General features: G+C 44.0%; 2 protein-coding genes across 7 annotated transcripts in view; both read right to left on the minus strand.

Moving 5' to 3' along the window:
- The window catches only part of LOC137373693 (alpha-1-antiproteinase-like), a 269343-nt gene that overhangs the window by 235628 nt on the left and 13078 nt on the right, over window positions 1-20637 (minus strand). The window lies entirely within an intron of this gene.
- The window catches only part of mis18bp1 (MIS18 binding protein 1), a 106439-nt gene continuing 89246 nt past the window's right edge, over window positions 3445-20637 (minus strand). For all 6 annotated transcript variants that reach the window (XM_068038877.1, XM_068038871.1, XM_068038872.1 and 3 more), the window contains 6 exons: window positions 17019-17200; window positions 13583-13719; window positions 8002-8147; window positions 7278-7356; window positions 7134-7188; window positions 3445-5870 (listed from right to left, as the gene is read on the minus strand). In XM_068038877.1, coding sequence (XP_067894978.1) covers window positions 5767-5870; window positions 7134-7188; window positions 7278-7356; window positions 8002-8147; window positions 13583-13719; window positions 17019-17200 — 703 coding nt within the window. In that variant the 3' untranslated portion in view covers window positions 3445-5766. The remainder of the gene's footprint in view (window positions 5871-7133; window positions 7189-7277; window positions 7357-8001; window positions 8148-13582; window positions 13720-17018; window positions 17201-20637) is intronic.

Here is a 20637-nt window from a genome sequence, read left to right on the forward strand (position 1 = left end):
TAATAGGTCTGGCAGCATCAGTGGAAAGAGGATTGAGGTTAACGTTTCGGGTCAGTGACCCTCTTCGGAACAGACAAATATTAAAAAGTCACAGAGAGGAGGGGGAGAGAGAGAACGAGAGAGGGGGAAGAGCGAGAGAAGGGGGGGGGGAGGGGGGAAGAGCGAGAGAAGGGGGGGGGAGGGGGGAAGAGCGAGAGAAGGGGGGGGAGGGGGGAAGAGCGAGAGAAGGGGGGGAGGGGGAGAGCGAGAGAAGGAGGGGGAAGAGCGAGAGAATGGAGGAGGGGGAAGAGCGAGAGAAGGAGGGGGGGAAGAGCGAGAGAAGGAGGGGGGGAAGAGCGAGAGAAGGAGGGGGGGAAGAGCGAGAGAAGGAGGGGGGGAAGAGCGAGAGAAGGAGGGGGGGAAGAGCGAGAGAAGGAGGGGGGGAAGAGAGAGAGGAGGGGGGGAAGAGCGAGAGGAGGGGGGGGGGGAAGAGCGAGGAGGGGGGGAAGAGCGAGAGGAGGGGGGAAGAGCGAGAGGAGGGGGGTGGAAGAGCGAGAGGAGGGGGGTGGAAGAGCGAGAGGAGGGGGGTGGAAGAGCGAGAGGAGGGGGGGGGAAGAGCGAGAGGAGGGGGGGGGAAGAGCGAGAGGAGGGGGGGGGAAGAGCGAGAGAGGGGGGGAAGAGCGAGAGGAGGGGGGGGAAGAGCGAGAGGAGGGGGGGGGAAGAGCGAGAGAGGGGGGGGGAAGAGCGAGAGGAGGGGGGGGGGGAAGAGCGAGAGGAGGGGGGGGGGGAAGAGCGAGAGAAGGGGGGGGGAAGAGCAGAGAGAAGGGGGGGGGAAGAGCGAGAGAAGGGGGGGGGGAAGAGCGAGAGAGAGGGGGGGGAAGAGCGAGAGAAGGGGGGGGAAGAGCGAGAGAAGGAGGGGGGGGAAGAGAGAGAGAAGGAGGGGGGGGAAGAGAGAGAGAAGCGAGAGAAGGAGGGGGGGAAGAGCGAGAGAAGGAGGGGGGGAAGAGCGAGAGAAGGAGGGGGGGGGGAAGAGAGAGAGAAGGAGGGGGGGGGGAAGAGAGAGAGAAGGAGGGGGAAGAGCGAGAGGAGGGGGAAGAGCGAGAGAAGGGGGGGGGAAGAGCGAGAGAAGGAGGGGGGGGAGAGCGAGAGAAGGAGGGGGGGGAAGAGCGAGAGAAGGAGGGGGGGGGAAGAGCGAGAGAAGGAGGGGGAAGAGCGAGAGAAGGGGGGGGGGGGAAGAGGCGAGGAGGGGGGGGGGGGAAGCGAGAGGAGGGGGGGAAGATGCGAGAGGAGGGGGGAAGAGCGAGAGAGGGGGGAAGAGCGAGAGGAGGGGAGAGCGAGAGGAGGGGGGGAAGAGCGAGAGAGGGGGGGAAGAGCGAGAGGGAGGGGGGGGAAGAGCGAGAGGAGGGGGGGAAGAGCGAGAGGAGGGGGGGAAGAGCGAGAGGAGGGGGGGGAAGAGCGAGAGGAGGGGGGGGAAGAGCGAGAGGAGGGGGGGGAAGAGCGAGAGGAGGGGGGGGGAGCGAGAGGAGGGGGGAAGAGCGAGAGAAGGGGGGGGAAGAGCGAGAGAAGGGGGGAAGAGCGAGAGAAGGGGGGGAAGAGCGAGAGAAGGAAGGGGGGGGGAAGAGCGAGAGAAGGGGGGGGGAAGAGCGAGAGAAGGGGGGGGGAAGAGCGAGGAGAAGGAAGGGGGGGGAAAGAGCGAGAGAAGGAGGGGGGAAGAGCGAGAGAAGGAGGGGGGGGAAGAGCGAGAGAAGGAGGGGGGGAAGAGCGAGAGAAGGAGGGGGGGGAAGAGCAAGAGAAGGAGGGGGGGGAAGAGCGAGAGGAGGGGGGGAAGAGCGAGAGAAGGAGGGGGGGGAAGAGCGAGAGGAGGAGGGGGGGGAAGAGCGAGAGGAGGAGGAGGGGGGGGGAAGAGCGAGAGGAGGAGGGGGGGGGAAGAGCGAGAGAGGGGGGAGAACGAGAGGAGGGGGGGAGAACGAGAGAGGGGGGGAGACGAGAGGAGGGGGGGGGGAACGAGACGAGAGGAGGGGGGGAGAACGAGAGGAGGGGGGGAGAACGAGAGGAGGGGGGGGAGAACGAGAGGAGGGGGGGGAGAACGAGAGGAGGGGGGGAGAACGAGAGGAGGGGGGAGAACGAGAGGAGGGGGGGGGAGAACGAGAGGAGGGGGGGAGAACGAGAGAGGGGGGAGCGAGAGAAGGAGGGGGGGGGAAGAGCGAGAGAAGGGGGGGGAAGAGCGAGAGAAGGGGGGGGAAGAGCGGGAGAAGAGCGAGAGAAGGGGGGGGGGGAAAGAGAGCAAGATAAAAGGGGAAGAGAGAGCAGGGGGAGGAAACGAAACAATGAGTGAGAGGGGGAGGGAAGAAACACAGAAGGGGGGGGGGGGGAATAAATACCTACCCTTCCAATAAGAGCCAATTTTGGCTTTTCTTTTCAACTATGCTTTTACACTCCAAGCCATTTTGTGGTGAATTGTGGATTGTCTACTCCAGAAGGCTGTGGAAGCTCAATCATTGAGCATGTTCCAGACAGAAATCGATAGATTTCTGAATAGTAACATCAAGGGATATGGGGAAAAAACGGCGTAGAATTAGATGATCAGCCATGATGTTTAAATGGCGCAGCAGGCTCGAGGTGCCAAATGGCCTATTTCTACCCTTATTTCCTATGATCCTATAACAGAGAGGGGGGAGGGAGGGGGATGAAAACACAGGAGAGAGTCAGTGATCAAGATCAGTCCTGATAGATGGACATCTATCTGGAATACAAGTGTGCGGGCTGGCATTGACTACTTGTGCAAGCAAATAAAATGTCAGATATCTCAATAAATCAGTGTCCAACAGTGACAGGAAAGTAAGTCGATAAATTAGTCTTCTCATTTAAAACTTCACAAAAATGTACATTTGTTCTTTTGATAGCAAGATAAATTTTTAATGCCTTTATCTTTCCATATTTCTCTCACCGGCCCCCTATGCAAGACAAAAATTGTAATGTGGTCCCCCCCTACGCTAAAAGGTTGGACACCCCTGACTTACAGCCTTGCAACCCCAGATTCATTCGCTACTCCTTCAATAGCAGCTGACACGTAGTTACCTCATTGATGGCCACTCCTTTTATCATGGAATCCTTGCCCAATGAGAATCCCTCTAAATACCTATCCTCCTATTAAGAGCCAATTTAGGCTTTTCTTTTCAACTATGCCTTTACACTCCAAGCCATTTTGTCCTCTTGTCCACCTGTAATGCACTCCATACCTCTTTGCATGGAGGAATGCTATAGAATAATTGACAACTTCCATAAGCAGACCAAGCTTATGGACTGTATCCTGAATCTTTATTCGCCGCTCAGCTCTAAAAATTAAACTTGGCCTAGGTTAATCACATACTAGAGAACAGACAAGCTTTGCACCATGTCTCATCATCTTCATAAAAAAAAATCACAGCACTACATCACATTAAATAGACCATACTATTGCTCTATTTATTTACAGAAATATACAAGAAATTATCAAAAGCACAGTATTTATAAGAATAAAACTGGAATCCATCTGCCAAGGTTAATAGACCCTTTACAGAAAGTGGACTTTTTAAACAGGCTCTTGAAATGTAAGACTTCCTTTTGAACAATCAGAAGAATCTTTTTCCAAGGTGAACCAAGTTTTTCAGGATGAGATGATACACATAGAATATATATCTTATAAGTACCCCAAGTAGCCTTGGTGGCTTGTCAAACCTAAAAACTAGCAGTTGGAACCGTCATTTATGGAACAAAGTCATTTTCTTCTGTAGTCACTAAGCAAATGAAATGTTAGGTTTTCACATCTTGTGACATTGGAATAGGACCTGCAACAGTTGGTGCTTCTTCTGCATATTTACCTCAGTCCAGTCTTCTTTGCACGTGGATTACATGTCCATCAATTAACATTTAAAAAAGCTGCTAGCAGAAGAGAATTTTCAGCTAATTTATGGGTAGGAACCTTACCTTGGTGCATGCAAATGAGGGATTTCATTCAATTGTACTCAGCAAAGTGTAGCCTCCATCTTAATTGTATACTACATGAAACTAAATAAACTTAAAACAAGTATTTAAAAAATCAAGTTCTGAACCATGTCCAGGTATGATTATTCAATCATTGGCTCCTTTGCCTAGCCCTCTGTTGATCTGTTAAATAGTGAAACCTAAATATAAGACAGGAAAACTAATTTTAACTGTTTAGTGTGAATTTGGATTATTGGAATTGACAATTGGGGGTAAATCAGCATAGCCAGAAGATCTATTTGCAGCTAGTCTTAAGAACGTTATATTCTTCATTCATACGGTTTAAAAAAAACTCTCACCTATCCCCTTTCCTTTACTACATCTATCTGGGCTACACTGCATTTTTGGCAAAGAGGGTCAATCATCCTTTAATTCCAATCAGAAACTGATCATCGTTGGCAAATCATTTAGCATTTGTTTGGTGCCCTCATGACAATAACATGAAATAAACTTGGTGTGTGGAGGATCAAGTGCTTATTTCACATCCTCCCACTGTACAGCTGTATGTTTAGGGCTTTAATACACATTGCCATTTTAATACCCTACTATGCACACACAGATAATGTGTTATACATGCTATTCAGAGTGCAACTTACAGCAGCTTTTAAAAAATGCATTCAAACAGCAAATCATTTCAATAATTACCTCACCAATTGTTTCAATTTAAGTTGCAGATAATAGTGAAGGTTATATGTTCATTAGCAATGATTGGTCTCAGTTAACTTCCTTCTTTAAGTTCTTAGTTTATCAGATCATGTATAAAAGGTCAATAGATAAAATATTAAGCAAATGAAAACTTTTTAATTTAAAATTTGTGACTCAGATTTCTCTCACATGAGGAATGAATACAGAAAAAGACTTTTTAAAAGGTTACTGCACCCTCAACTAGCTGCATTAGTTTATAATGACAATTGTTGCTTTCCTGGGAAATGGGTTCAAGCTGCAGATAGAAGAAATGCAAGCTGTTTCTACAGCATGCTTCTCTGCTCTTAATTCTTAATAAAGAAAAACAACGGTATGGCCAGTGGGAGTGGAGCAGTGTGTTGGCAGACTATTTATTCCACAACGAGCATTACATCAGAGTCTGACTGTATCTTCCACTAACATCTACACATCACATACTTTCTCCACAAGCTGCATACTCTTATGAAGAGTCACTGTGTAAAGATCAGGAGTGCATGGTCTGGCTTGTGTAATTTTCCCCTTCAGTCAAGAAATAATAACATATGAATATATCCTAAGGCTGTTAGTGATAGAATTGTTTTATTAACAATCCTGCCCAAAACAGGCTGCTCCTTTTAGATGTAAATAAAATAGGTTAAGCTGTGAAACTGCAGCATCAGCACATCACATGACGCATAATGTTCAGATGCCTCCATCTTCTAATTCAGCATGAAGAATCCCAGTATATGTTTAGCATATTTATAGAATACTCAGGCACTCATACTAAAAACCATCACTATGGATAAGTCACAAACTAAGCACAGGCTGAGGAATTAAGTTTAAATTGGAGTCAATATCATTTCATTTATAATTTAAACTCATTACAAAACACTTAAAAACTTGCTGTATGCATTTTTATACATTTATATACATTTTCATTGCATTTAAAAACTATTAACAAGAGCAACTTGAACTTTTGAAATATTTAACTGGACTACAAACTTGATTCCAGCATCCAAATTTAACAAGATTACAAAGTCTTTATAGACACAACTTAGGTACTCCAACTTCAGGAATTTTAACTTTATTATAAATTAAAATCTATTCAGTGTCTGAAAAGTAGTAATCTTCATCCTCTTTGTCATCATCTGATTGAGGGTTTTTTCCATTTTTGAACAGCTTTCCTATATTAGATTTCTGTGGACCTGAAAAATATAGTCATAGATTCAAAAGCTATTGCAGTCAGCACAGAATTAAATGTGTAGAACTGTAAGTTGGCACATGTATTGCTGCTAAACTGCTAATGTCGTCTTTTCATGTTGGTAGAGATAGGCTTGTAATCTACTGAAACATTTCTACTTTTTGGCCAATGTTTTAATATATCTTTATCTAATTAAGGCCTGTAAGCCAACAGAAATTGTTTAGGTAGTTGGACAGAAAATAGTGGTCTGCAGTGCTGAATACATTCTGGGTCTGATCTTGGATATTAAGGCCACCTGATAGGATGTCAATCTGAGGCAGCAAGTTCCTATTTGAGAATATTTCAATAGGCCTCATCATGCTATCAAACATAATCCTTCATATTTCTTCCAAAACATTGAAAAAACACATACACTATACAGGGTGAAGACATCTGAAATTCAAGATCATACATATCAAAAGATTCACTGACATGTGACAATCCCAATCAAATTTAAATCAAAGACAAGACAGTTAAAGCAGCATCGCCAAAAATCGTAACTATTCGCTTTAATGGCTTGTATGAATTCTGAAAGCATTGCCTGAGCAACAAACTGCTCCCTGCTTCATTTATTTCAATTCTGTTCAATTGGCATTGTATCATTTGAAATTAATTAACTGCAGGTCTGGCAGCATATGTGGAGAGAGAAAGAGTTAATGTTTCAGGTCTGTGACCTTTCATCATCACTGAATATATTTAAGGCTGAGATAGACAGAGGTCTCTCAGGGAATCAAGGGATATGGGGAGCAGGTGGGAAACTGGAGTTGAAGCCCAGATCAGCCATGATCATACTGAATGGTGAAGCAGGCTCGACAGGCCAATGGTCTACTCTATTCCTATTTCTTATGTTCTTAGATTGCTTTCCTTTGCCATTTCCTGAATTCTAAGCAAACTTCACCAGTCAGAAAACATGGAGGGGCAGGAAGACTTCTGCAACACATGCAGAACTTAGAAGCTGGCAAAATCATGACAACAATTCAAAAATGCAAAAAACAAAACCAGCAAAAACATTTTTTTAAAAACAAATGTCCCATAAGTTTCCAACTTATACCATGTACTTGTGACTAATACCAATGGTCTTGTAAGTGCAATAACAGGAAGTCATTTGGGCTCTGGTTGAAAAGTATACAAGACAAAGCTGCCCTTTCACATTTTATCCATTTAATAACTCACATGTGGGATAAAACTGAAATTAAGAAATTGCTAGCTGAAAGTGCAGTGCTCTTACCTTCTACGAAACATGACGATTTTGATCTTGACGGTGTCATAAAAAATGACGGTTTCTGAAATAAGAATCATTAGGCCTTTATTTACTTAGATACTAAGTTTTGTAATCATTTAAATGAACAACTTATAATTACTTGTTGCCTACCGATTTTTTATTGACTTTGGACCAATTCTTCATCTTGCATTTTTTTTGAAGTTGAAAAACATATTTGTCATTATTAGCACTATAAAAGATAATAAATAAAGGTTATTCCAATATGTTGTACAAACAAAATACTTTTAAAAGGTGTACACATGAAGACAACTCGGTAATGTTTCAGGTTGGTATATCAAAATACTTGAGCATGAATCTTTAGAATTTGAATTTTTGCACTTATTCTCCATGACAAATTCTTGGTGGCATCACAACCATTCACACTGCATCAGCTGAAGCTGCTGAATGGATTAACCTCAAAATCGAACTATAATTGCTTCCCCAGTCATACAAATATATATATTCTTGATCTTGTGTTTATAAAAGTATCACTGCAAAGTCTAAGAATAGATCACATGAACTTAGAAATATTGCATATCTGAGGCAAACCAAAGTGGGGGAGCAAAAGAATGGTTGTTGGTAGCATTTAAAAAAATGTTAAACATGCACCTGCAATAACAATCTTTACGATTCGAAATTGTGTGCTTATATGTGTGCACATGTATATATTTTACATTATATATATGATACGTATATAATATATAGGAAGGCAAACATCAGAAAATGACTAAGTACTCTCAAAATCCAATTGTATTTCAGGATCCAGTATTTCTTCCATTACAAGATTATAAAATCTCCTGGCAGCAGTAAAATTTATTTCTGTTGGGTTGGTTACCTATCAGTGGGTCCCAACATTCGAGGACTGATGTGGTTCCACTGTGGTGTTTTTGCTAAAGGAAAAATTACTGAAGATGGAGTAGTTGGATTTGTCTGAAGAATGAAGTCATCATCCTCGTCTTGGCTACTTGGAAAGTTGGGAAGCTGCAATATAGTTATGAAAAGAAAAAGGAAATGTTGAAAATCAAAACTTGCAATTCTGAAACAATCAGCATTAAAGATTTATTATTTGCACAGTATAACTAACTTCACATTCAATAATTTGCATCTATAATGAGTGCCATCTTCTAGTGATTTTAAAGTTCTCGACTTCTTAGTCATTTTTATTTTGACATTTAAGCCAATATATATTACTTAATATAATGTGGAGAATTTAGTTTTTTCCCACTAAGCTGGTAAAATTGGTTCATTAAATAACAGCAGGAGGTCTTAGAAGAGACAAGTGCTCAGTGTTACATTTTAATAGCACCAAAAGACACCTGAATTATTGCTATAAATCTGCTTCTGGAGTTGTATACAGTGTCAGGCAAGCCCCCAAACCTACCAAGACTGAGGCACACGTTATTTCGCCACATGAACATCAAAACTTAAAATTGCAAGCCCGACTGGAAAGACATTTTTGTATGCTAACTGGCAGTGTCGGAACAAAAGGGACCCAGTCATCGCTTCCCCAATACACAGAAGAAGTGGTCAAACCAGTGTTAGTCACATGACTAGCTGGCTGGCGTTTTTTTTGAATTTGAACTTCTAACAAAGGATTTTGAACAGACAAAGCCGTGTGCTCATGGAGTAAAGATCTCTCCTGGAACTGAAGCAAGAATTACAGCCTCTCCTGTCTGACTGCTTCCATCTCCTTCCCATGAATTGAATCTTATGAAAACATGTGAAACTCAGAGAGAGAAAAGTTTCCTACGTGAACAAGGTCCCAGCAAAAGACAGGCATAACTAGGACCCTTACAGGTACCCATAGCAACACCCTTTATTTGAAAGAAGTGAGTGGAGTTGAAGGAGAAGTTGTTCAATGTTAGTGTAAGTTCACCCAGGCAGAGGAGGGTGGTGGTGGATGGGGACTGGTTGGGCCTCTGTTCAAGGAAGAAGCGGAGAGCCCTGACATCCTCCTGGGGGGGATGGAAGTGTAAAGAGATTGGACGTCCATAGTGAAGAGGCGGCAGTTAGGGCCAGGAAACTGGAAATTGTCAAAATGTCGTAGGGCTTCCATAGGGTCACAGATGTAGGTGGGAAGAGACTGGACCGGGGAGAAAAGATAGAGTTACGATAGGAAGAAATAAGTTCAGTGGAGCACGAACAGGCTGAAATGACATGTCTACCAGGACAGTCCTGTTCGTGGATTTAGGGAAGGAGGTAGAAGTGGACTGTCCGGGGTTGTGGGACTATGAAGTTGGAAGCTGTAGAGGGAAGATCTCCGGGGGAGATGAAGTCAGTGACAGTGACTTGATATTCGGTGGTGGGGTCACGGTCCAGGGGGAGGTAGTAAGAAGTGTCTGAGAGTTGGCGTTCAGTGTCTGCAAGGTAGAGGTTGGTACACCAGACAACAACAGCACCACCCTTGTGAGCAAGTTTGATCACAATGTTGGGGTTAGACCTGAGAGAACGGAGAGCAGCAAGTTCATAAGAAGGGTCACTGACCCGAAACGTTAACTCTGCTTCTCTTTCCACAGATGCTGCCAGACCTGCTGAGCTGTTCCAGCATTTCTTGTTTTTATTTCAGATTTCCAGCATCCGCAGTATTTTGCTTTTAAGTTCATAGAGAGATTGGTCAGAGTGAGCAAGGGAAACTCTCAATGAAAAGATCAAGAGCGGGTAACAGGCCAGAGGGAGGGGTCCAGGTGGAGGGAGAATACTGGAGGTGGATGAAAAGGTCCACTGGTCGGGGGGAGGACACCTGGTCAAAGAAGTGAGCCTGGTGGTGAAGACAATGGAAGAAGAGCTCAACGTCGTGCCAAACGCAAAATGCATTGAGGTGGGGGCGTAAATGGATAAAACTGAGTCCTTTGTTAAGTACAGATCATTCAGCGTCAGATAGGAAGGTCAGAGGGTACTGTGAATACATGACAAGTGGTCAGATTAGGAGAAGGGATGGGGTCAGATGGGAGGTGAAGGGGAAGGAGGATCTGGAGAGGTGTTGGTCCCCATGAGCTGCTGGAGCTTGCGTTCCGCAACACCAGAAAGGAAGAGAAAAAGTTTTTTATTAATGCATCAGATAAGACGAAGGATGAAATTAAACTGCGGAGCAGAACAGCTTTGAGATAAGGTGAGGCAGTGGTTCTGGAGAGAGAGAGGTCAAGTGTGTACATGTGGCAGCGCATGGCACTGAGTGTGGATCTCAGGATGCGGCGAGAGCAGCAGTCCGAGGAACGTTGTATTTCTTGAGATACCTGCAATCCTGGGTGGATTCAAAACATAGTGTGGGGGTCAGGATGGCTGAGTGGTCTAAGGCATTATGTTCAGGTCGCAGTCTCTTCTCGAGGTGTGGGTTTGATCCCACTTCTGATAAAGGCCTGCTGCCCAACCTGAACCCGACGACATGTGACAGGTTTGGGTCGGGTCGCATTTCCGGGTCCAGCATTTGGACTTGGCTCGGGTCAGACATGCTCTATCACAGGCTTCTCTGTTAATTAAATTTTTGGACTAGAAAGGTGGTTTTGTTACAGTTATTTTAAGCTTGCGCAGATCAGCAAGAAAGTGAAAAAGGAAGGTAAATTCACTCATTTTCGGGTCGAGTTGGGTCAGGCGCGGGGAAAAAAATGGAAGGACTCGGGCCGGGTTGGATGTGGTTCTGTTGGGCTCGGCTAGGGTTTTTTTTTTTGCAGACCCGAGCAGGTCTTTAACTTCTGACAAGTTGCATTTTGTTCATGTAGACAGAGCGGCTCATTATTCCGCAATTAACTCTCTCTGGATTAATATATTGTCTTTCACCACAGGTGTTAACACGCTCTTTGCCTTTGTCCCAGGACAGCATTATTATTTTATCTCTCTTGGTCTATCACACACCTCCCCTATTGTTCTCTTCCCCACCATCTCCCCACCACCACCCCCTTCACTTGCTTAAAAACCAATTCTTTTCTAACCTTTGCCAGTTCTGATGAAAGGTCACAGACCTGAAACATTAACTCTGCTTCTCTCTCCACAGATGCTGCCTGATCTGCTGAGTATTCCAGCACTTTGTTTTTATTTCCGATTTCCAGCATCTGCAGTATTTTGCTTTTATTAAGGAGATCTAGAAGCCCAAGATATTCTGGGACAAAGCCCAAATTTTAAGATATACAGCCATTCTAACAAAATAAGATATACTTAGAGCCAGAAGTACAAAAGGGTTATCTTACTCTTTTCCTCAAATAATATGATTTAGTCTTGATATTCGTATAGTAATTGTTGGGTTGGTGACAGATGACACTGGAAAGCTGCAATGAATGGGCGTGTTCTAACTGCAGCCACTGATGAATAAATAATCTAGCTCCTGATTTCAAGAGTACAGACTATGCAGATTATGTCAAGCATAAGATATATCCTAGCTAATACTACAGAACTGAATGCATCTTTCTAAAAAGTTTCTCAGAGGAGAGTTTAATTGCTGCTTCTTCCCATTAGTACCATTTGAGCCATCTTTAGTGGAGATGACTTGCTAATGGTACTCTGCCTGTAGTCATGGTAGCAATTTATTCTAGGTACTAGAGCTTTAGAGTTTGAGTTGGAGAATGTCGATCCAAGTCCTAAATCGTATCGTCAGGGAAGACCATATGGCCTCATTTTTTCCCACGGTCACATACGTCACCAGCATTAATGATTTTCCCCTTGGAGAATATGGACTGGGCTACACATTTCAAAATGTCATGCAATTGTAGAAATCTATGCAGTTACAGACTGCAAATTTATGTAGAGATTATTCCCACTTACACAGAAGATGACAACAGTCATCTGACTAAGTATTGCTGGTGAGGAGTGAAAGTTGCAGGGAGTGCTAGTTGAGAAATCAGACTTGGAGCCTTTAATTTTCGATTCATTGATTTATTGGTTTAAAAAAAAATCAAGGGCAGATGTAGATGACAACAATAAAATACATTGATATAGCGCCATTAAGGTAGTATATAGACCCACGATTTCTGACCAACATTCTCTTTGACCGTCCACATCACCAGGAGTCTCGAATCAAGGAATCCGTCCATACATCTACATTGGCAATTCACAGCTGGGTTTGTTGACATAATGACAAACTTGTTTTTTTGCAAGCATGGTTATTTCCTCAAATATACTCGGAGGAAATGAGACAAAAAGGAGATCAAGAATGGCTCCAACATTGTTAAATGAAGAGAAAAATGGGATCTGGGTTGATTTTTTAAATTCAATCTCGTGGTGTGAGTGTTGCTGGTAAGACCAGCGTTTATTGTCCATCCCTAATTGCCTATGAGAAGATGGTGATCCACCTTCTTGAATAGAATGGCTTGCTAGGCCATTTCAGAGGGCAGTTAGAGTCAACCACATTGCCAGACTGTGTAAGGACAGCAGATTTCCTTCCCTAAAAGACATTAGTGAACCAGATGGGTTTTGAATGATAATTTGGTAATTTCATGGTTACCATTACTGACATCAGCTTTTTATTCCAGTTTTTATTTAATTAATTGAGTTTAAATTCTCCAGCTGCCATGGTAGAATTTGAACTCATGTCTCTGGATGATGAGTTCAAGCCTTGACCCCATGTTTTCATTTTAGGAGCTACTGTCTTCCAACTGACCGAAATTTGTCCTGTCTTAAGAACTATATGAGAATTTACTGGCTACATAAATAAGCAAAAACACAAAAAAATTTTAAAGGTAAGGATGGAAGACCAAAAAGTACTATGCGGTTTCATAATATTTATAAAAAAAAAGGGGTGGGCCATACTGCCTCTCGAGCTTCCTCCACCATTCAATAAAATTGTAGTTGAACTTCAACCTCAACTGCACTTGCCCACTCTATCCCATTTATCTTGATTCCCTTAGTGTCCAAAAGAAAATCTATCGCTGAGTCTTCAATATACTCAACAATTTTGGGGTAGAGAATTTGAAAGATTCACAATCCTCTGAGTGAAGACATTTCTTATCTCAGCCCTAAATGGCCAACCCCTTGTCTTGAGACTATGGCTCCTAGTTCTAGACTCTCCAGCCAGGGAAAACAGCCTCTCAACATCTACCTTTTCAAGCCCTTTAAGAATTTTATACATTTCAATGAGATTACCTCTCAGTCTTGTAAACTTCAGAGAGTATAGATCCATTCTACTCAATCTCTCCTCGTAAGACAACCTTCTCATCTCAGGAATTATTCTAGTGAACCTTTGTTGCACCCCCTCTAAAGCAAGTATAGGTACATCCTTCCTTAAGTAAGATGATCAAAACTGTAAACAGTAATCCAGGGGTGGTCTCACCAAAACCCTATAAAATTGCAGAAAGTCTTCCTTACTCTTATACTCCAACCTCCTTTCAATAAAGGCAGCATTAGACAATTATTTTAGCTCAAAAACAAGTTGGTTGGATTACCAGAAGGTTTTATAATGATTCAAAATGATATTTTACAGTGTCCCTCACCTTTATTCTTTTATGCTGTAATACTGTATCACTGAAAAGGTCTTCGTGATCTTCCTTTGGCAAATGTTCCAGGAAGGACCTTACTTGTTGCTTTCTTTTCAGTGTCCCAGTCCGAGCAACAATTTTCACAGGTCCCTCTATAAAGTATAATATGTATTAATTAATTGTGCTGTAAAACCAATATATGCAAATCTATTGTTATCTTGCCTAATCACTACAACCTGAATATTTTAGCACATGGATTGATTTCTCACAATCATAAGGCATCTTGATTAAAACAGGAAATAATTCTACAGGAAAGTATTACTATTTGCTAGTTTTATTTTATTCTGGAAAGTTTTAGTTTCGAAAAGTAATTTAAGGGACTTCTTGTGAAATTTTATTTGTTGCGGTGCAGAGTGGATTGGATATATTACAGTGACACAGATAAAAGGATCCCAATCAGGAAGCATTGGTTTATTTTCAGTCAAGCAATACTGGTAGCAGTTCTCATCTGTTTAATGTTTGAACCTGAGACAGTCATTCTCTGCTCCCCCACACCCAATGATAAAAGCAAAATTTATAAAAAATGTAAAATAAATCGGGAATTGCTTACTCAGCAGAAACATACATTTATATAGAGTCATGGAGTCAGAGTTTTACAGCACAGACAGGCCCTTCGGCCGAACGCGCCTGCGCCATCAAGCACCCATCCTAACTAATCCCATTTCCCCGCACTTGGCCTGTAGCCTTGTATGTTATGGTGTTTCAAGTGCTCATCTAAATACTTCTTGTATGTCGTGACTGTTCCTGCCTCTAACACCCCTTCAGGCAGTGTGTTCCAGATTCCAACCACCCTCTGGGTGAAAAAATTCTTCCACAACCCCTCTAAACCTCCTGCCCATTACCTTAAATCTATGCCCCCTAGTTATTGACCTCTCCGCTAAAGGAAAATGTTTCTTCCTATCTATCCCATCAATGCCCCTCATAATTTTGTATACCTCAATCAGCTCCCCTCTCAGCCTTCTCCGCTCCAAGGAAAACAACCCCAGCCTATCTTCATAACTGAAATGCTCCAGCCCAGGCAACATCAATCTCCTCTGCACCCTCTCCACTGCAATCATATCCTTCCTATAGTGTGGTGACCAGAACTGTACACGGTACTCCAGCTGTGGCCTAACTAGCGTTTTATACAGCTCCATCATAACCTCCCGGCTCTTATACTCTATGCCTCGGCCAATAAAGGCAAGTATCCCGTATGCCTTCCTAACCACCTTATCTACCTGTGCTGCTGCCTTCAGTGATCTATGGACAAGCACCCCAAGGTCCCTCTGACCCGCTGTACTCCCTAGGATCCTACCATCCATTGTATATTCCATTGCCTTGTTAGACCTCCCAAAGTGCATCACCTCATACTTCTCAGGATTAAACTTCATTTGCCACTGCTCCGCCCATCTTTATCGTCCTTACCAATTTTCAGTGTGCTCAGTGTAATAAAAAGGTTCCATTATACTTCACCGAGGCAAGGAAACAAGGAAAATGATCAAAGAGTAGGGGAAGGGTAACCAATAGCATGCGAAAAATGGAGGAGAGAGAGGAAGCAATGCTTAGGAGGTAATCTGGAAGGTAGGACCTACGTGGCTGTAAATGTTGTGATGAGGCAAATGTAGTACTTACAAGAAATAGGAGCAGAAATAAACCGTAATAGTGGTGGCGTTGGTGATGGAGGTAGGGCTGGAAGAGGCAACAAGAGGAAGTGGGACCATAGAAAGGTTTAAATATGAGGAGAAGTATCTTAAATTTCAGGCATTGGGAACCAATGCAGGTCAGCAAAAAATGGGTGACAGGTGAGAAAGACAATGCAGAATTTGAGACCAACTAGGAAATCAATGGAATAATTAAGTCTGTAGGTGACAAAGGCATGCATGAGGGTTTCTGCAGCAAATGGATTGAGTTAGGAGCAGAGTTGGAAGTAGGTGATTTTTGTATGGAGAGCATGTGGGCTCAATAGCTCAGCTTAGGCATAAGTAGGGATGCAGAGGCTGTGAAAGGTCTGGTTCAAGCCTGAAATAGTAACCAAGGAGGGGAATGGAGTTGGTGATGGAAGACAAAGGTTTTGGTTTTCCCAATATTTAGATGCAGGAAATGCCGGTTCATCCAAAAATGGATGCCAGGCAAGCAGACAGGACAGAGACAGTAGAGGGATTGCTAAAGGCATGAGAAGTACAGCTGGGACTCACTAATGAACACTTCTCTATCTCTGCCCCATACCATTACCTCCAAAATGCTCCAAGAATCTACCCTTCGCTTTCTTGTTTTCATCATTTAAATGCTGCCCTTTAGCAACGTCATCTGCAGGCATGGATCAGCTTCCAATAGCTCTATCTTTCCATCACCTCTCCCAATCCCTCTGTTCTGTCAGACAACATCCAGTCTTGTGCTCGAGTTCCTTCAGGGCCTTTCCCATTCCTACCTCTGTAACCTCCTCTGGCCCTACAACCACTCTCTCCACTACCTCTTCTCACTCTGGCCTGTTGTGCACCTTCACCCCTATTCTCCTTACTATAGCGGCTGAGTTTTTAGCTACCTAGTCCTCAACACTCTAATCCCCACCTTAAACCCCTCCACTCACTTTCCCAAGATCCTCATTAAAGCTTACCTTCTTGATCAAGCTTTTGGTTGCCTCGACTCATATACGAATTAGGAGCAGGAGTAGGCCACTTTGCCCCTCCTGCTCCGCCATTCAACAAGATCATGGCTGATCTGATTGTAACCTCAACTCCACATTCCTGCCTACCCCCGAAAACCTTTCACCCCCACCTCCTTGCTTATCAAGAATCTATCTACTTCTGCCTTAAAAATATTCAAAGACTATATCCTTCTTTGGTTTGTACTCATTTTTAATTACACCTCAAACATGGTTTAGGATGTTTTTCTACATTAAAGGTGCTAAATAAATGCAACCGAATAGATTTGCTTCATTAATGGCAAACAGCTGTTTTGCTTCCACCTTTTCCAAAATAAACAATCATATGACAATGATAACTGCCCACTAGTGGCAATCTAGCTGACATGCAACTGATGAGGAAAAAGAATGAAAATGAATCAGTTACATGCGTTAAAGAATATCCATGCGTGGTTTGGGGGAGGGAGGATAGGAAAAAAGTAAATATCTGGTATAAGTGCAACTTCTGTTTCTGTTCAACTTCTTATTGTGATTTTTTGTCATGTTTTTATGGCAATATATAACACTGGAACTTTGTTTGCAAATATTTAGAATAGAAATCCTGCATAACAATATAGTCACAAGTAAGTTGATGGCTGCAGTGGAGTGAATTTCTGAAGTCTCACTCTTGCCACCATCTGGTATATTTAAAGAAAGTCTTTATATTCATTAACTGCTCATGAACAATATGGGCATTTACTAGTATTTAAAAAAAGGTGTATTCATTCCAACCTTGTTTGTTTTTATTACTGGAACATTTTTTCTTCTTCTGCTTCACTTCAGGTAACTTGGACAGTTTTGGTTGATGTTCAGATATGTATTTTTGCTGGCATTCCTCAGCAGAACGCGTTCCAACAGATGTTGCAACCTCTTCCCAGAAACCATGTTTATGTTTTGGTAATGCTGCAACAGTTCTATCAGGACAAAAATCAATTTAAAACCTCGTTAAAGTCATTGCCGAGTCAAATAAAGATAACCGACCTTACAATGTCTTCTTTGTTTTGAAGGGCGTCCTACGTATAGTGCTGTATATACAGTGCTACATATAGAACCAGTACCAATGCATAAAACAGAGGAAAAATATTTAACGCAAACCTTCAGTAAAGATGTATTATGACACAATAGATGTCTCCCTGATGACTAACAGTACACCTCTGCAGAACATAAAAGTGTCTGCTTTGCCAGGCATTTCCAAAAATTAAATGCCCATTTGCGTACATATTTTGGCTGCCGCTCTAGACTCAAGCCTATCACATCAATTTCCTCTTTCTCTCTCCCCTTTTCTTTTGCTACTTTTCTCTTTTGGAGGCAGCAGCATCGGCAGTGGATAAATCAGAGGGGGCAAGAGTCGACCTGATTGGAGACAGCAGCAGCAATGGCAGCATACTTTCCATGGTGTATTCCATGTATGCTCCAACACTCTGATCCCAACCTGAAGCTAAAGATCAGTTCTACGAGGAATTCCATATCATTAGCAGCATCCCCAACACCGAACACCTATTCCTGCTGGGGGACTTGAATGCCAGGGTTGGGGCCGACCATGACTCATGGCCCTCCTGCCTTGGGCGCTATGGCGTTGGAAGGATGAATGAGAACGGGCAGAGACTGCTTGAGTTGTGTACCCATCATAACCTCTGCATCACCAACTCGTTCTTTCACACTAAACCCTGTCACCAGGTTTCATGGAGGCACCCAAGATCGCGTCGTTGGCACCAGCTAGACCTCATTGTCGCAAGGCGAGCCGCCTTAAACAGTGTTCAAATCACACGCAGCTTCCACAGTGCGGACTGCGACACTGACCACTCCCTGGTGTGCAGCAAGGTTAGACTCAGACCAAAGAAGTTGCATCATTCCAAGCAGAAGGGCCACCCGTGCATCAACACAAGCAGAATTTCTCACCCACAACTGTTACAAAAATTTCTAAATTCACTTGTAACAGCCCTTCAAATCACTCCCACAGGGGATGCTGAGACCAAGTGGGCCCACATCAGAGACGCCATCAATGAGTCAGCTTTGACCACCTACGGCAAAAGTGCGAAGAGAAATGCAGACTGGTTTCAATCTCATAATGAAGAGCTGGAACCTGTCATAGCTGCTAAGCGCATTGCACTGTTGAACTACAAGAAAGCCCCCAGCGAGTTAACATCCTTAGCACTTAAAGCAGCCAGAAGCACTGCACAAAGAACAGCCAGGCGCTGCGCAAATGACTACTGGCAACACCTATGCAGTCATATTCAGCTGGCCTCAGACACCGGAAACATCAGAGGAATGTATGATGGCATTAAGAGAGCTCTTGGGCCAACCATCAAGAAGATCGCCCCCCTCAAATCTAAATCAGGGGACATAATCACTGACCAACGCAAACAAATGGACCGCTGGGTTGAGCATTACCTAGAACTGTACTCCAGGGAGAATGTTGTCACTGAGACTGTCCTCAATGCAGCCCAGCCTCCTCGTTCCATGACAATAGAAAGGCACAATTCAACATGGTGGCTCCTCATCAGACCCCTTTCCTATCCTGAGTGGTGTGAAACAGGGCTGTGTTCTCACACCCACACTTTTTGGGATTTTCTTCTCCCTGCTGCTTTCACATGCATTCAAGTCCTCTGAAGAAGGAATTTTCCTCCACACAATATCAGGGGGCAGGTTGTTCAACCTTGCCCGTCTAAGAGCGAAGTCCAAAGTACGGAAAGTCCTCATCAGGGAACTTCTCTTTGCTGACGATGCTGCTTTAACATCTCACACTGAAGAGTGCCTGCAGAGTCTCATTGACAGGTTTGCGGCTGCCTGCAATGAATTTGGCCTAACCATCAGCCTCAAGAAAACGAACATCATGGGGCAGGACGTCAGAAATGCTCCATCCATCAATATTGGCGACCACGCTCTGGAAGTGGTTCAAGAGTTCACCTACCTAGGCTCAACTATCACCAGTAACCTGTCTCTAGATGCAGAAATCAACAAGCGCATGGGAAAGGCTTCCACTGCTATGTCCAGACTGGCCAAGAGAGTGTGGGAAAATGGCGCACTGACACAGAACACAAAAGTCCGAGTGTATCAAGCCTGTGTCCTCAGTACCTTGCTCTATGGCAGCGAGGCCTGGACAACATATGTCAGCCAAGAGCGACGTCTCAATTCATTCCATCTTCGCTGCCTCCGGAGAATACTTGGCATCAGGTGGCAGGACCGTATCTCCAACACAGAAGTCCTCGAGGCGGCCAACATCCCCAGCTTATACACACTACTGAGTCAGCGGCGCTTGAAATGGCTTGGCCATGTGAGCCGCATGGAAGTTGGCAGGATCCCCAAAGACACATTGTACAGCGAGCTCGCCACTGGTATCAGACCCACGGATGGAGACAGAGAGAGAGAGAGACGGACGGAGACAGAGAGAGAGAGAGACGGACGGAGACAGAGAGAGAGAGAGACGGACGGAGACAGAGAGAGAGAGAGACGGACGGAGTCAGAGAGAGAGAGAAGGACGGAGTCAGAGAGACGGACGGAGAGATTTTTCAGGAGATCTTCCTTGACCACTATGTTCCTGGTCCAACTAGGAAGGAGGCATTCCTGGATTTGGTTTTGGGAAATGAGGTGGGCTAGGTGGACCTCATGTTTCTGCGGCGAGACTTGCGTAAAAGTGATCATCATGTCATAAAGTTTAGACTAGTAATGGAGAAGAGCAAGGAACAATCTAAAGTAGAACTTCTAAATTAGAAGTGCGCTAACTTCAATGGGTTTTAGTATGACCAGGGTCAGGAAGGGCTATAAAGCCACAACCCACAAGGACATTGTTGCTGCAGTCAGGAAGAGTGACCTGTTCAGTCACTGAAGATGTGAAGAGAACTCGTTCGCTGGACCGACCACCCAAGGAACGCGGGGTTACCAACTACCAGTACAGCGAATACATCTGTATAGTTTGGGTAGAAGATGAATAAAATAGTTTGAGAGAACAAATACTTTGTGTGTCCTTGTTATGTACCATTGATATCAAGAGTAAGGCAAGATTCCACAATATTTGGGGAAAGGTACCTGGGGTAAACAGGTGATTAGCTTGTACTGAAAAGACTGTCTATGCTTAACAGTGGATAAGTTGCCTGGTCCGAAAGGCTTGCTTCCCAGCCTGCTAAAGGAAGTGGGAGTGAAGATAGAAGGGCATGCCATAATCTTCCAACTTTCCCTAGATATGGGGGATGTGCCAGAGGACTAGAGTGGCAAATGTGACACCCTGATTCAAGAAAGGGTACAAGGACATTCCTAGAAACTACAGGCCGGTCAGTTTAACAGCAGTGGTGGGTAAGGTTTTAGAAACAATAATCAGGGAAAAGATCAACACACTTGGAAAGTTTGGAGTTAA

This window comes from Heterodontus francisci, chromosome 9, assembly GCF_036365525.1.
Source record: "Heterodontus francisci isolate sHetFra1 chromosome 9, sHetFra1.hap1, whole genome shotgun sequence".
Classification (NCBI taxonomy): Eukaryota; Metazoa; Chordata; class Chondrichthyes; order Heterodontiformes; family Heterodontidae; genus Heterodontus; species Heterodontus francisci.